The sequence below is a fragment of the Nematolebias whitei genome, chromosome 8, assembly GCF_014905685.2.
Source record: "Nematolebias whitei isolate Nwh7 chromosome 8, NemWhi1, whole genome shotgun sequence".
Lineage (NCBI taxonomy): Eukaryota > Metazoa > Chordata > Actinopteri > Cyprinodontiformes > Rivulidae > Nematolebias > Nematolebias whitei.
Window position 1 is genome coordinate 5015082 of NC_056505.1, and position 13240 is coordinate 5028321.

General features: G+C 41.9%; 1 protein-coding gene across 1 annotated transcript in view; it reads left to right on the top strand.

Annotated features, from left to right (window-relative positions):
- Positions 1-2698: 2698 nt before the first annotated feature.
- Positions 2699-13240, top strand: part of antxr2a (ANTXR cell adhesion molecule 2a) — a 92922-nt gene continuing 82380 nt past the window's right edge. The window contains exons 1-7 of the mRNA XM_037680158.1: positions 2699-2763; positions 4398-4479; positions 4567-4671; positions 4803-4871; positions 6879-6959; positions 12085-12145; positions 12269-12364. Coding sequence (XP_037536086.1) covers positions 2699-2763; positions 4398-4479; positions 4567-4671; positions 4803-4871; positions 6879-6959; positions 12085-12145; positions 12269-12364 — 559 coding nt within the window. The remainder of the gene's footprint in view (positions 2764-4397; positions 4480-4566; positions 4672-4802; positions 4872-6878; positions 6960-12084; positions 12146-12268; positions 12365-13240) is intronic.

Consider the following 13240-nt stretch of genomic DNA (forward strand, 5'->3'; position numbering starts at 1 on the left):
ACAAAAATAAAAAAGTTGCAAAAAACAAGTGAACCATCCAAAGTAGGAAAAAGTAACACAAGGCTAACTTAAAGCTGAATCTATCAAAAAGCCATTTAAAAGACAATAGTAGCTAGAAGCTAAAGGCTAGCTAAAAGTTTTGCTGCTGCAAATATTAAGAAGGTAACTAAAAATAAAGGGCTAGCTATAATAGAGCTAAGTTTTGGAAGAAAGTGAAGAGATCTCAATAGATATGTGTCAGTAAAGGGATAAAAGTCACCGGACGAGCTGAATGTTTTCACCAACGAACAGCTAAAATAGCACAAAGTATGTAGAAGTAGTATAATTAAAATAAAAACTGGACTACTACAGTGTGAATGATGAACATTAACAAGAAAAGTCTTAAAAACGTGTAAATACGTCCCTGTTTTGTTGGATATTATAAGTTTGCTTCACTGATTTCTTATATTTTACATATGTTTGATATTAAGTTAGAGCTTTCCTGGAACCAAACAAGCTCACATCATAGTTTGCCGTCTGTTGCACAGATTTAAAGGACTTCCCACCTGTTCTCCAAACTATCATTGCGCATCCTTTTGAATCGTAATTAATAAAAGACAAAAGCGTTTGTGAGGACTCGGAGCGTTCGGCTTGCATAACGTTTGAGTGAAGCGTTGCTGCCAGCACACTACAGACGGTAGCGCCGCCGCAGCCAGAATCAAGTGGTTGCTTGAAGAAAATAGCAAAGGCACCAGGTGGGAGTGGGTGGCAGAGAGGAGCAGTCTTCTGGGCTGTGAGAATGGCCATTTGCACCGGGGGGGTCCGGCTCCACACTTATCCCCTGCTTCCACCACAGAACGGCTGACAGGCAGACAATGTACAGTAAAGCAAAAGAACACTGGAAGGCGACGACGACAATCTGCTAAACAATGCTCGCTCACCAAGAGCACTTCTGTTCTGCCATGTGGAGCAAACTGGACGACTTCATCACCCCCTCCCTCGCAAATAAAAAAAACAAGCCCTCCACCATCCTCACATTTGTCCTTGGCATCCACGCCTCTTTATCTCAACAGTTAGCGCCTCAGAAGGTTTGCCCCCTAGAATAATCTACGCGTGGACGTCCCAAAGGTTTAGCTTTTTGTCTGGGTGAAGTTTAAAGATGGCTGCCACGGCCCCGCTCCGGCTGCTTTGAAGAGTGCGAGTTGTGTTTGTGGGGGAGGATCGCGACGGGGCCGTGTGTCATGGTGGAGGAATATCAGCACCTCTCCTTATGCTCCGAAGGCTTCACGTCTCCGAAGGAAACGTTTGTGCGCTCGGTAACCTGAAGTTTAACTCGCTCTGTCGAGAGCGTCCACGGGCTCCGTCTGAAGCAGAGGTGGGAGTTACCGAGTGCGTTTCATCTGCTCGAGTCCCCTTATACATATTATTGTCTATAATATAAATCATTGATGAGGAAATGCCCTATTATTGTTCAACTCTACGTTTAGAGGAGGCGGTTTTTATGATTTTAAACCCAATTCATGAATCGGAGCGCAAAGTCCAACGAGGCTGCCGGTCTCCATGTGAGAAATCTTAAATGTTAGCACTCTTTTTTTTTAAATGCATTTAATATTTTACACACAGGTTTTAGACATAGAAATACGTGAAACACTTTAAATTCATGGTCGATGTTGGGAACTCTGATGTTGACGTCCTTCAGTGGTCTTTGATATAAAATGTGCTGCTGGAAATAGTTGTTGTTTCTTGGAACGCTGCTGTAGATCACAGCGTTTAATTCAGACGTGGACGGAGCGGGAGGAGATGGATCAATGGATTGTGGCTCGGGCCTCGGTAATGAGGGCGTTGCTCCAGTCTCTTGTGGTGACGGAAGGAGCTGAGCCGACCAAACTGGATGTGTCAACATTCCAACTCTCAGCTATGGTCATCATCACCAAAAGAGACGTCACGGAGACGAGCGGCTGAGTTTCCTCTGTAGGGCGTCCGGACTCGGCCTCAGAGACGTAACGAGGAGCTTCATCATGCGGGGGGAGCTCAGAGTAGAGACGCTGGACTAAATGAGTCCTTCTCAACGCGAGTCAGTAAAGTTTAGGGAGACAGCTGCACGCCTGACAGTTTTCATATTAGTGTTTGTATGGTCTTCACCGGTTTAATCTGGTATTTGCATCAAAACCACCTGTGTTTGTAAAGCAAAAATCTGTTGACGTCCACGAGCGGGCCTCTTGTGACGGAGCTGAACAGCTTTACATTTTTCAACTAAAGGCACATTCTGTAGCCGGAGTTGCATCAAAGTGTCCAGATTGAATTAAGACCTTATAAAAATTCACAGGTACAGTGTGTTTCTTTATATATATGTAGTTTTAGTGGTGCAGGATGTTTGTGACTCATCACCACAACATGTTTCTTGTCTGATTAATCACGTCCTCGGTGCCACCAGCTGCTTCAAGTCATGCACTAATATTAGTTGACATTAAATGAGCTCCTTCTGTTTGCCTAATTATTTATTATTTTTTAGCAGAACTGGACTAACGAGAAGTGTTTGAATCAAACGGACGCCTGTAGATGTTGTGAGACGTGGACAGGATTTGTTTTGGTGATGGTTCATCTCTCGGAGGAGGAGTGACCTTTCGGTCATGTCAGGACTTCACTCCAGAACGGAGATTTAAGTCTGCGTTAATGTTTCGACTTCATTTCTTGTGCTTTTCTTCTCCTCAGCCCACGTATGAGAGTCTCTTTCATAGTTTTCTCGACCCAAGCAAACGTCCTGCTGCCGCTGACGGGAAACAGGTACGAAACACGGACACGTCACTAATTTATACGTGATAGTTGCCGCTGACGCTTTGCTCGAACAAGAAGCTCAGCAGCTAATGTGACTTTTGACTCGCGGTTTTACTTTAAAATCAAAATAACAGCTCGACTTCAGGACAAAACTTCTGTCAAAGATTTCTGCACAGATCTGATCTTGACTCAGTTTAAAATTTGACCCACCTGCATACGAGACGCTGTCAAACTATTTTTGGACAAAGTTCATTTAAAAAGTCATATTTTCCACAGCTGACCATATTTCAGTTTAAATTATAACTATAAACCTGAAGCGTTATCAAATTTTACTCAGTCACATAAAATCACAAACATTTCATTTTAATGTATAATTAACAAAAACACAAAGGTTTTATTATTACTAAAGTGTTTTGTGACGCGTTGTTGGGGAGCAGGAAACATCCCTTTTGTTCACAGGTGAGACCAAAAGTTTTGTGGCATCTTACCCCAAATAATAATAATAATAATAATAATAATAAACTTTATTTCTATAACACCTTCCAACAACACCTTGCATTGACCAAAGTGCTTTACAAGATAAAACAAATTAAGAACACAGCCACAATAAAAGGACAAGATAAAAAAAATACTACAAGTTAAATATCAAAAGCTCTTTTAAATAAGCAGGTCTTCAGTTTGGTCCAAATAACCCCATAATGAAGATTAAATCTGCAAATATTACTAATAATAACCTTGTTAAACAATAACTACCTTTATCAAATACTGTTTTTGTTTATAAATAGGATATTTCTTTGTTTAAAATAAAAATTATATATATAACACACTGTATATGTATGGTCAAACTATTACATTTTATTTTTTATATATATATTTAACATTTAATTTGTTTTCTGGAGCTCTGGGGACCCTCAGTCGATGTTTCATCACCCACAGTGACGTCCTGCTTGGGAACTAATTAAACAACAACATAATATTTAATTTGTGTTATTTTATTAACGCAGCACCTATTTTAATTGTAATATTCAAACAGAAATGTGAAATATAAAGGATTATATAATATATTTATAATATAAAAACAGAATCTAATGAGAGCAGATGCTATTTTTGGTGTAACTGGGACCTTGAGTACATAATTTCGTTCCACCTCATGTACCACATGTGATGCGAATGACAAAAACTCGACTTGAACTTGAGTTTGCATCACTGAAACTTCAAAATATTTTTATATATATATATATATATATATTTTTTTTTACAATGAAGTAAAAATAATGCGTTGTTCTTGAAAACCACTGCGTTAAAAATTAAAATTTTACATATTTTATTGTTTTTGTGTAACAAACCTTTTCTCTGAGAGTAAATGATTTTTATTTGTTTCAAACTTTAGTGTTTTGGTAATAGTTGAATTTATGCAATGCGTTCTTTATTTCTTTTTTAACTGGAACTATTTAGTTTTCATATTAAGAGGCTTTATGTTTAATAAAAGGTACGAATCGTTACTTTTTATCATCTAACTGAGTGCATTATTTATTTATGAGGGCGTAACTGGATAAAAACAAGCGAACGGCACATTCCTATATGACGTTGGTGCAGCCAAATGGCTCCTGAAAGGTAGTAAAAGATTTCCTGTGAACATCCAGAGCCCACATTGAGGAGGGCCTGCAGCGTCTGCGGGACGTGAGACCAGCCGGTGAAACCTACATGCACGAGGGAATCAAAGAGGTCGGTTGGTCCTGTGAGAGTCTCCCAGTTTATTTAGGATTAAACAAAATAAAACTGCATCTAATGAAGATTTGTTTCAAACGGAAGGCGACGGCTCAGATGCAGCAGCAGCCGACCAAGTCCTCCAGCATCATCTTGGCTTTAACAGACGGGAAGCTCGGGGTTTACGTCCACGAACTCACCGTGCAGCAGGTGACGTGCACCTTTTAACTTTTCTTTGAGCTCTAGGCTGTGGAATGAAATAATTTGACACAAAGAGTTTATTCTTATTCACGGGAGAATTGTTCTTCGTTCCCCTTGTTGCTCTTTGGTCCGAGCTGCAGGCTGACGAGGCGAGGAAACACGGCGCTCGTGTTTATTGTGTGGGCGTCAAGGACTTTGACGAGCTCCAGGTAAGTGAGATTTATTCTTAATCTGCCGCAATCAAACATGAGAGAGAATCTCTAGGAACCACAAGTAAACCTGCAGCCTGCGAGCGAAGTGCTCTGTTAGGAAAATACGGAACAATAAGGTCTAGAATATAAGATGGAGCTAGGTTGTTGAAGGGTTTGTAGGTTAGAAGTAAGATTTTGAATTCTATTCTGGATTTGACAGGGAGCCAATGGAGAGAAGCTAAAACTGGAGAGATATGATCTCTCCCAGTAACTCCAGTTAAGACTCTGGCAGCAGCATTTTGGATCAACTGAAGACGTTTTATTAAAGAAATATTTGGACACCCAGATAATAAACCATCGCAATTATTTAAAAAAATCATAAATCAAAACGTTCAGCTCTTTCAAGACAATCCTGCTATGACTTCTGGTATTGGTGCAACTTTAGCTTTTGGAAATATTTAGCCTTTTCTGCCATTTTTTTTCTCATAAATAATGATTTGAGTTCATTTTACATCCTTCAGATCTTTAGATGTGTTTACAACCTTTTACTGCTCCTTTCACATTTTGTTCTGCTTCAGCTTCTTTCAGCGTCCTGGAGCAAATTTAAACTTTTTTTCAGCTATTTTCTGCTAATTTCAGCTGTTTTGTGCGCCTTTCAGATTCTTTCGGCTAACTACAACTTTTTTTGTGCTTCTTCTAACTTCTTTCTGCTAATTTCAGCTTGTTATGCTCCCTTCAGTTTATTTCTGCTAATTTCAGCTTTATCTACTATTTCAGCTACTATATATCCGTTTCATGCTAATTTAAGCTTTTTCAGCTCTTTCTGCTTCCTTCTAGTAGTTTAAGCTTCTTTCTCCATTTTCAGCCACTTTTCAGCAAATTTCCTAATTTTTGTGCTCATTTTTGCTTCTTCTAACTTCTTTCTGCTAATTTCAGCTTATGTTCCTTTCAGCTTATTTCTGTTAGTTTCAGCTTTTTCTACTATTTCAGCTACTGTTTATCTGTTTTATGCTAATTTGAGTTTTTTTCAGCTAATTCCACATTATTGCACTTCAACTTTTTTCAGCCTAATTCAGCAAAAATGTGCTCTCTCCACTTCCTTCTTGTAATTTAAGCTGCTTTCTGCCTTTTTAGCTACTTTTCAGCGAACCCCCCTCCAATTTAAGCTTTATTCAGATAATTTCCACTTTTTTGAGCTCATTTCAGCTTCTTTCAGCCTAATTGGGCAAACCTGTTCTTTCTGCTTTCTTCTGCTAATTTAAGCTTGTTCTACTTGTTCAGCTACATTTTTAGAAAAAATTAGACAATTTCAGCTGTTTTCAGATACATTCAAAATTTTTTGGTGGTAATTTCTGCTACTTTCAGCTTAACTAACTTCTTTCTGCTAACTTTAGCTTGTTATGCTCCTTTCAGCCCAATTGTTCTTTTTCCTGCTATTCATAGCTTTTTCAACCAATTCCACATTTTGTCATCTCATTTCAGCTCCTTCCATTTCCTTCTGGTAGTTTAAGCTTCTTTCTGCCTTTTCAGCTCCTTTTTGTTAATTTCAGCTTTTTTTAGCCAATTTCCTATTTTTTGTGCTCATTTCTGCTTATTTAAACATAATTCAGTAAATGTGTCATTTCTGCTTTCTTCTGCTTGTTCTTCTATTTCAGCTACATTTCAGCATGTTTAGCTAATTTCAGCTGTTTTTCAGCAAGTTCTTCTGTGCAATAAGTTTTCACACTGCATCTTTGCAGGAAATGCAATTTCTCTGAGTTTGAGTGTAGTTGTGGTCTGTTCCGGGCAGCCGTCCATCCGTCGGCGCTCGTCAAGTCAAAAACAAAGGCACTCTGCTCGCAGTTTGGGCTACGATCGTTTTGTCTACAGTTGAGCAAAGTGTTTGCTGCAGTCGTGCCATCTGCTGCAGCTCCTCCTGCCCGTAACAGACACAACTCTGTCACAACGAGGAGAGCGTAAAAAGAAGAAAGTCGTGTTAAAGCAGCTCTTCTCCTTGTTGACTCCTCTCATCCGTCGTTCCGACAGCTTGCTGAAATCGCAGACTCCAAAAACAACGTGTTTCCTGTCAAAGATGGCTTCCACGCTCTCAAAGGCGTCATCAACTCTGTAAGTTCGCCTCTTCTGCTTCTTTTGTTTTGTGTGTTTTTCTATTTTAGCGCTAAAGAGGATTGAGTTTAAAAATTGAAGATGTGCAGACGCTGAAGCCGTTCTGATCACAGCTGAAAGCAACATGATGCTAAGCTGCATGGACATTTTTGTGGAAATGACCACTTGATGTGTTCTCATTTTGCAGACGGGGCAGGAAGTGCCTCGCCCACTGTGTCGTAACTCACACACAGGAACAGCTTCACAAACACTCGCTGTCCTGAAGACGTCTCCGTTTTTATCGTGCCGAGCATTAAAGCTCAGCAGCAGCACTTTAATACGGCTAATTCCTTCAGTGTACATCAGAAACTAAAGTTCAGCATAACTCATGTTCCCAGTGGGATTCTGTCATGTGTGAACAGCGGTCGCAGATCCAGCCTCCTCATCCTCTGCCAGCTAATTAGTGATACTTTCCATTTGCTGCAGCTTTTAGGCTGAACGCCGTCGGTGCAGGTTTGTACGGTGAAATTATGACACGAGTCCTGCAGAGGACTCTGACCTGAGCTGGCTTTGCATCTGCCAACAAGGCCCTCAGCGAGAACGTTACAGAGCTGTCGCACCTGTAGCTGAGGGGCGGAGCTTGTTTCTGTGCACGATGCAAAAAGTAATCGGCTGTGATTTATGTGATTTTATGGCTTCAAAACGACACAAGAAAAGCGATTTATGCTTTAAAATTGAGATTTTTAATAACATTCTTTTTTAATTTTTGCACTTTTTGCTCTTTTTAAACTGGAAATGACCAAAAATGAAGTCGGTTTAAAATCGATAAGTAGTTGTATGACGCTTTAAATATAATGTTTTGAGCTAAGTTCATTTATATTCAGTGTTTGCACAACGTGGTCACTTCAAATTCAGGGCGACTTTATAAAGGATTTAAACAGTTTAAATTTAAACAATGCGTTGTAAATAAGTTATTGATGAGCAGAGCTGCACATCTGGAAACTTTCCAGAAAATTTCCACGAGAAGTTATGAGATATAACAAAGTTAGATTTATCTGCAGCAGTCGGTGAGAGACACCCTGGACACGTCTCCAGTCCCTCACAGGGACAACCGTTCACCGTCTCACTCACACTTCATTGCTCCTAAATTGTCCCTAACATGCATGATTTTGGTGTGTGGGGAAACCCACTCGTGCACGAGGAGAACATGTGAACTCCAACCTGACAGGTCAGGAGGCGAACCTGCGACCTTCTTTCTGTGAGGCGACGGCTCCAACCACTGCTGTGCCGTTCTGCTCCGCTGTTGTAATCCTTTTATAAATTCACGCACACGACTGCAAACATAAACACAGATGTGTTCCCATGTTTTTTGTCGTTGCATCATAAAAAAATCAAAAATGAAAATGAGTAAATTGCACACCACAAAAATAATCACCGACATAAATTTATGTACGGATAAAATGAAATGGCAGATATTTAATTGGCAGTTGTTTGTTTTATTGAGACCACAAATTGTACAAGTCTCTTTCTCGTGTTTTCCTGTAATTTAAACGCTCGAGTCCTTTCCTGAAGCCGTCACGAGGACGCTGAGGACGCCTCTGAGGACAGCAGCGTCCAAACGAAACGAGAAGCATTCCTCTCTGAGTCACTCTGGATCATCTGCAGCTGTTTGTTACAGGATCTGCAACAAACTCCATTTTGTTCTTGCACCCTTAAAGGCCTTTTGTTTTGAGTTTGGTTTTTCTCTGCACTGAACACGACGGCTGTTCTCGGAGCTGCAGGCCTTTTGGGAGAACCCCTAAAATACGACTCGGCCTCCGTCATTCAGTTTTTCACTCATCCACACACCGAGCTGAGTTTATTAACTTTTACAGACTTGGAGATGCTTCTGTTACGTCTTCGTCAAAGTTTCCACACGATCCAGCAATTTTCAGTCAGGTCATCTGGACAGTTTTTTTTTTTTTTTGCTGAAATGTTTCACCTTCCATCCAGAAGGCTTCATCAGTCAAGGAAACACACAACACAAAACTGATTCTTCTCCCAACAGCTTACTCCAAAGTGGAACAAACCAGTTATGTTGGTGCTAAGATGGTGTCTTTGGCACGCCCGCTCCTCCGGTGCCGGCCCTCTTCCTCATCAAGAGTCTTGTCAAACTGGTTCAAAACCAACAAAGTCCATGCTCAATAATCCAGGTGTACAATCCAACAATTTTCAGTCAGGTCATCCGGACAGTTTCTTTTTTTTGTAAAAAGAAAGCTTTTAGCTTCTTTTTTTTTTTTTTTTTGACATGACTGCCAATGAGGAAGAGGGCCTTCTGGATGGAAGATGAAACGTTTCAGCACAAAAAAAAAAAATAAACTGTCCCGATGACCTGACTGAAAATTGTTGGATTGTATACCTGGATTATTGAGCATGGACTTTGTTGGTTTCCACTCAATCGTTTCATCCTTTAACAAAGACCCTTCAGCTACGAACCGGTCCGAGATAATCCAGTGTCTTCCACCAGACCCTGGAGAAATGAGAAGCAGCTGGTAGAACTGAACCAAACCTCTAATCTCAGCATTCAGAGTGTTTTTGTTCAGTGCTGTGAAAAAGTTTCCACCCACTTTCAGGGAGCATTCACACCAGCGCTGTTGTCGTGAACTCTATAGCCCGTTTGCCTTTGGGGAGGTGTGAAGTCGCCATCGAACTCTGTCACGGAACGAAAAGGTGAACTCTGGCCCGCCTAAACCTAGGTCTCGGTCCAGTAGAAGAAAACTCCAGCGCGGTTCGAGTACAGCGTGAATGTAAACAGACCGGGCCTCGCTCCACAAACAGGAAGTGGAGTACAGCGCAGGACAAACAAACACGCATTTCTCTTTCCTCACATGGAGCCGTCAGCTGCTTTGTGTGAAAAACATTCTCCATGATCTCCTGCCTCATCTTCCACTCATGCTGAGTCCATGGTTGAAAAATGACAAAGTAGAACTCCTAAGTATTTTGTTACACTGTTTCAGATCAACAAGCTAATTTAAATCTCAAAGTTGATCAGAGTAAATACTAAACTACTGTTTTAAAAACGAAAAATCCTAACCCAACCGACCAGGCCTCCTTGTTAAATTATGAATAACTGGTGGTTTATGTTGTTGATGGAAAGCAGCTCAGTTTCACTCACCACACCTGATTACTGCCAGATTCAAGAACTCCTTTAAACAGAGTCTTTGGTGCACAAGTGGACCAGCAGTGAACATTCCCACTAAAATGACTGGGTGTTTTCACACCTGATGGTCCGATAGACTCTGTTCGATTGGGGACCAATATTCAGAACATTTGTTTACATTTCAGCTGGTGCGGTTCTCATTCACACTGCACTGAGTCAGTCGAGCCAACCTGTCCCACCCCCCCGCCTGTGGTGGCGCTACACCAAGAACTACTGAAGGAAATGACACGACCTTCTTCTTTTTCATTTTCTTCTTCTGGAATAAAAATAAAAACAGTGGCGTCAAATTTTAGCGGGTTTAGGAGTTCTGTTTTGTCATTTTTCAACAACGGACTCTGCATGAAAGGAAGATGAGACAGAAGACCACGGAGAATGTTGTTTTTCTCACAAGGCGGCTGACGACTCCTTACGACGTAAGAGAAATGCGCGTTTGTTTGCCCTGCGCTGTACTCCACTTCCTGCTTTTGGAGCGGTCTCCGGTCCGCTTGCATTCACACGGTACTCGAACCACACCAGAGTTCACTTCAACCGAACCGAGACCTAGGTATTTAGGCGGACCTGAGTTCGCTTTTTTGGTCCGCGTCAGAGTTCGATTGCACATTCACACCTCCCCAAATGAACCGGACTTTCTAGGCAAACGGACTAGAGTTTGATTAAAGCGGACTAAACGGGCTCAAAACCGTCAAACAAAAACAGGAACAAACAAAAGAGCGAGTCAAAGTGGCGCTCCCTTCAGTAAAGCATGGTGGAGGTCATGTGATGGTCTGGGGCTGCGTTGCTGCTTCAGTGTTGCCAGATAAACGTAATGATGTTTTTGGCCCAACCTTCTTTTCTGTGCACGTGTTCACCAAACACAGCACTCACTTCATTTTACAATCTCTTCCTTCTCACAAAGTTCACCTTCGCTCAGCACATGTGACAGCTTGGATCAAAATGCACTCATTTTAAAGCAACAGGACAATAGTTCACCGTTTCCTACCTGGCAGCCCTGGCTTCAGGTCTTGGACAACTTGCTGTAACTGATGGAACCACGAGCGCTGCTTTCTTCCAGAAAATCCTGTCCGGTCGTTGGGTTCTGATCCAAAGCTTCAGCTGAAGTCCTCCAGCGCTGCAGTTTGTGTTTACTCAGGCCGTCGGGCTCTGACGTGTTTGATGTGCGACAAAACAAACAGTTTGTAGATCTTCTAACAGATTAAAGAACAGACCTAAATGTCCACAAAGTGTAAGTTTATCACTTTGAACAGAAATGTTTCTACACGTAAAGTGTGACGTGGGTCATTGTTGGGGCTTTCTCATCATTTTAAGGCAATCCATCCGTTTTATTTTCTACTTTTCTGTTTTTTTTTTCCTCTCGTTCGCTGCCAAGGAAGTAATTAGACTGGAAGGATGGAGACGCAGAGGAGCAGCAGCTGTCATACAACCCTCTCCTCTTTTATCAAACCATCCTCCTAACACGGCTCCTGTAAACATTTCCACTTCCACTGCTCAGATGAAGCTCGTGTCCAACATCAAACGAAAGGTTCAGATGTCCTCCACTCCCATTAATATGCTCCGTTTTATCCACGCTGAGCCTGGATTTGCATAGTTTTTCCTCCGTTGATTTATTGAATCGTAGTGGGAAGTGCAGCTCCATGACAGTGCGCTCACGTCGGCCTCTTTATATGATAATGCAACATCCTGGAGGTTTTTAATAGAACTGAGGAGCCATAATAGTCTTGCATAATTTGCCCATAAAGGCTGACACAGCTGCTGTTTTACCCCCGCTCTCCTGGCTGCTGACCGCCAGCGCTCTCCGGTTCCCGCCAGGAACCGATCAGGAGCGGGACGCCTCTCAGGTGTTGCACCCTGATCTGTTTTCTAAACTTGACAGAGCCAATAACGGTCAGGACTTGATGTATTTATTCTGCTCCCCCCAAGCACCCATTTCACCGTCTTCTCGTCCTCCAGATATTAAAGCGGTCGTGCACGGAGATCCTGAGCGTGGAGCCCTCCACTGTGTGTGTGAATCGTAAGTGCATCGTCCCGCTAAAGTTTTCCCCTTCAGCTCAGAGTTCTCTTCGTCTACCTGCTTACTGAACATCCAGGCAACCAAGAGACGTTGCACATGTCTTATTGTTTGTTGACGTTCCAGAGTCCTTCAGCATCGTGCTCAGAGGGAACGGCTTTGCCCTCGGACGCAGCAACGAAGACGTCGTCTGCAGCTTCATAGTGAATCAGCAAACCATCAGTAAGTGAGGCGGCGTACATGTTCACAAAACAACACGTGCATTCACACAAGAAGTATTTTCTGGATCAAACTGACACGTGCAAGATTTGACAAAGGGAAGTCTTGTTCCCGACTGAAGCCAGAGCAGAAACTGTGTTCAGGGAACTATGGTGGTGTTTTTTTGTTCCTCCAGCAAATTTGAAAAATGCTCGAGTTCCAGGTAAAGAGACGTTTTCCTACTTACTGCTGTGTTCCTCATATTAACAACTGTGCCATGCTGATGGGAAAAGTCCAAAGTTGCAGAAACATATTTTAGGACCTCGTGAGAAGTTCCCCAAAATAAACCGTCAGCAGTGAGATTATGTGTCGAGAAGCAGTTTCCACATCTGGTCAAAGACGAACGTGTTAAAGTGTCTGTCCGTAAAGTTTCTCCCTCCTGGGCCGTAACGTCTGATCTGCTCAAGATGATTTAACGAAACTTCAAACAGAAACGCATCATAACGAGGCGAGGGTGTCGCACACACTTAATCACCCCAGCTCCAAGGTCAAGGCCACAGGTCAAGGTTAAATTATATACATGGTCAGCTTGTGTAGGCCATTGTTATAGATGGCTGTATAATAGTTTGAGCGTATAATGTGACGTATGTCGTAGCCTCGTTTCCTTTAGGTTGGTTCTACTTTTTATTTTCATATCGTTCAGTCATGGGGTCCGTCCGTCCGTCCGTCCGTCCGTCCATCCATCCATCCATCCATCCATCCTTCTTTCCTTCTTTCCTTACCTGCTTCTTTCCTTCCTTCTTTCCTTACCTGCTTCTTTCCTTCCTTCTTTCCTTATCTGCTACTTCCTTCTTTCCTTCCTTTCTTATCTGCTTCTTCCTTCCTTCCTTCCTTCACTTC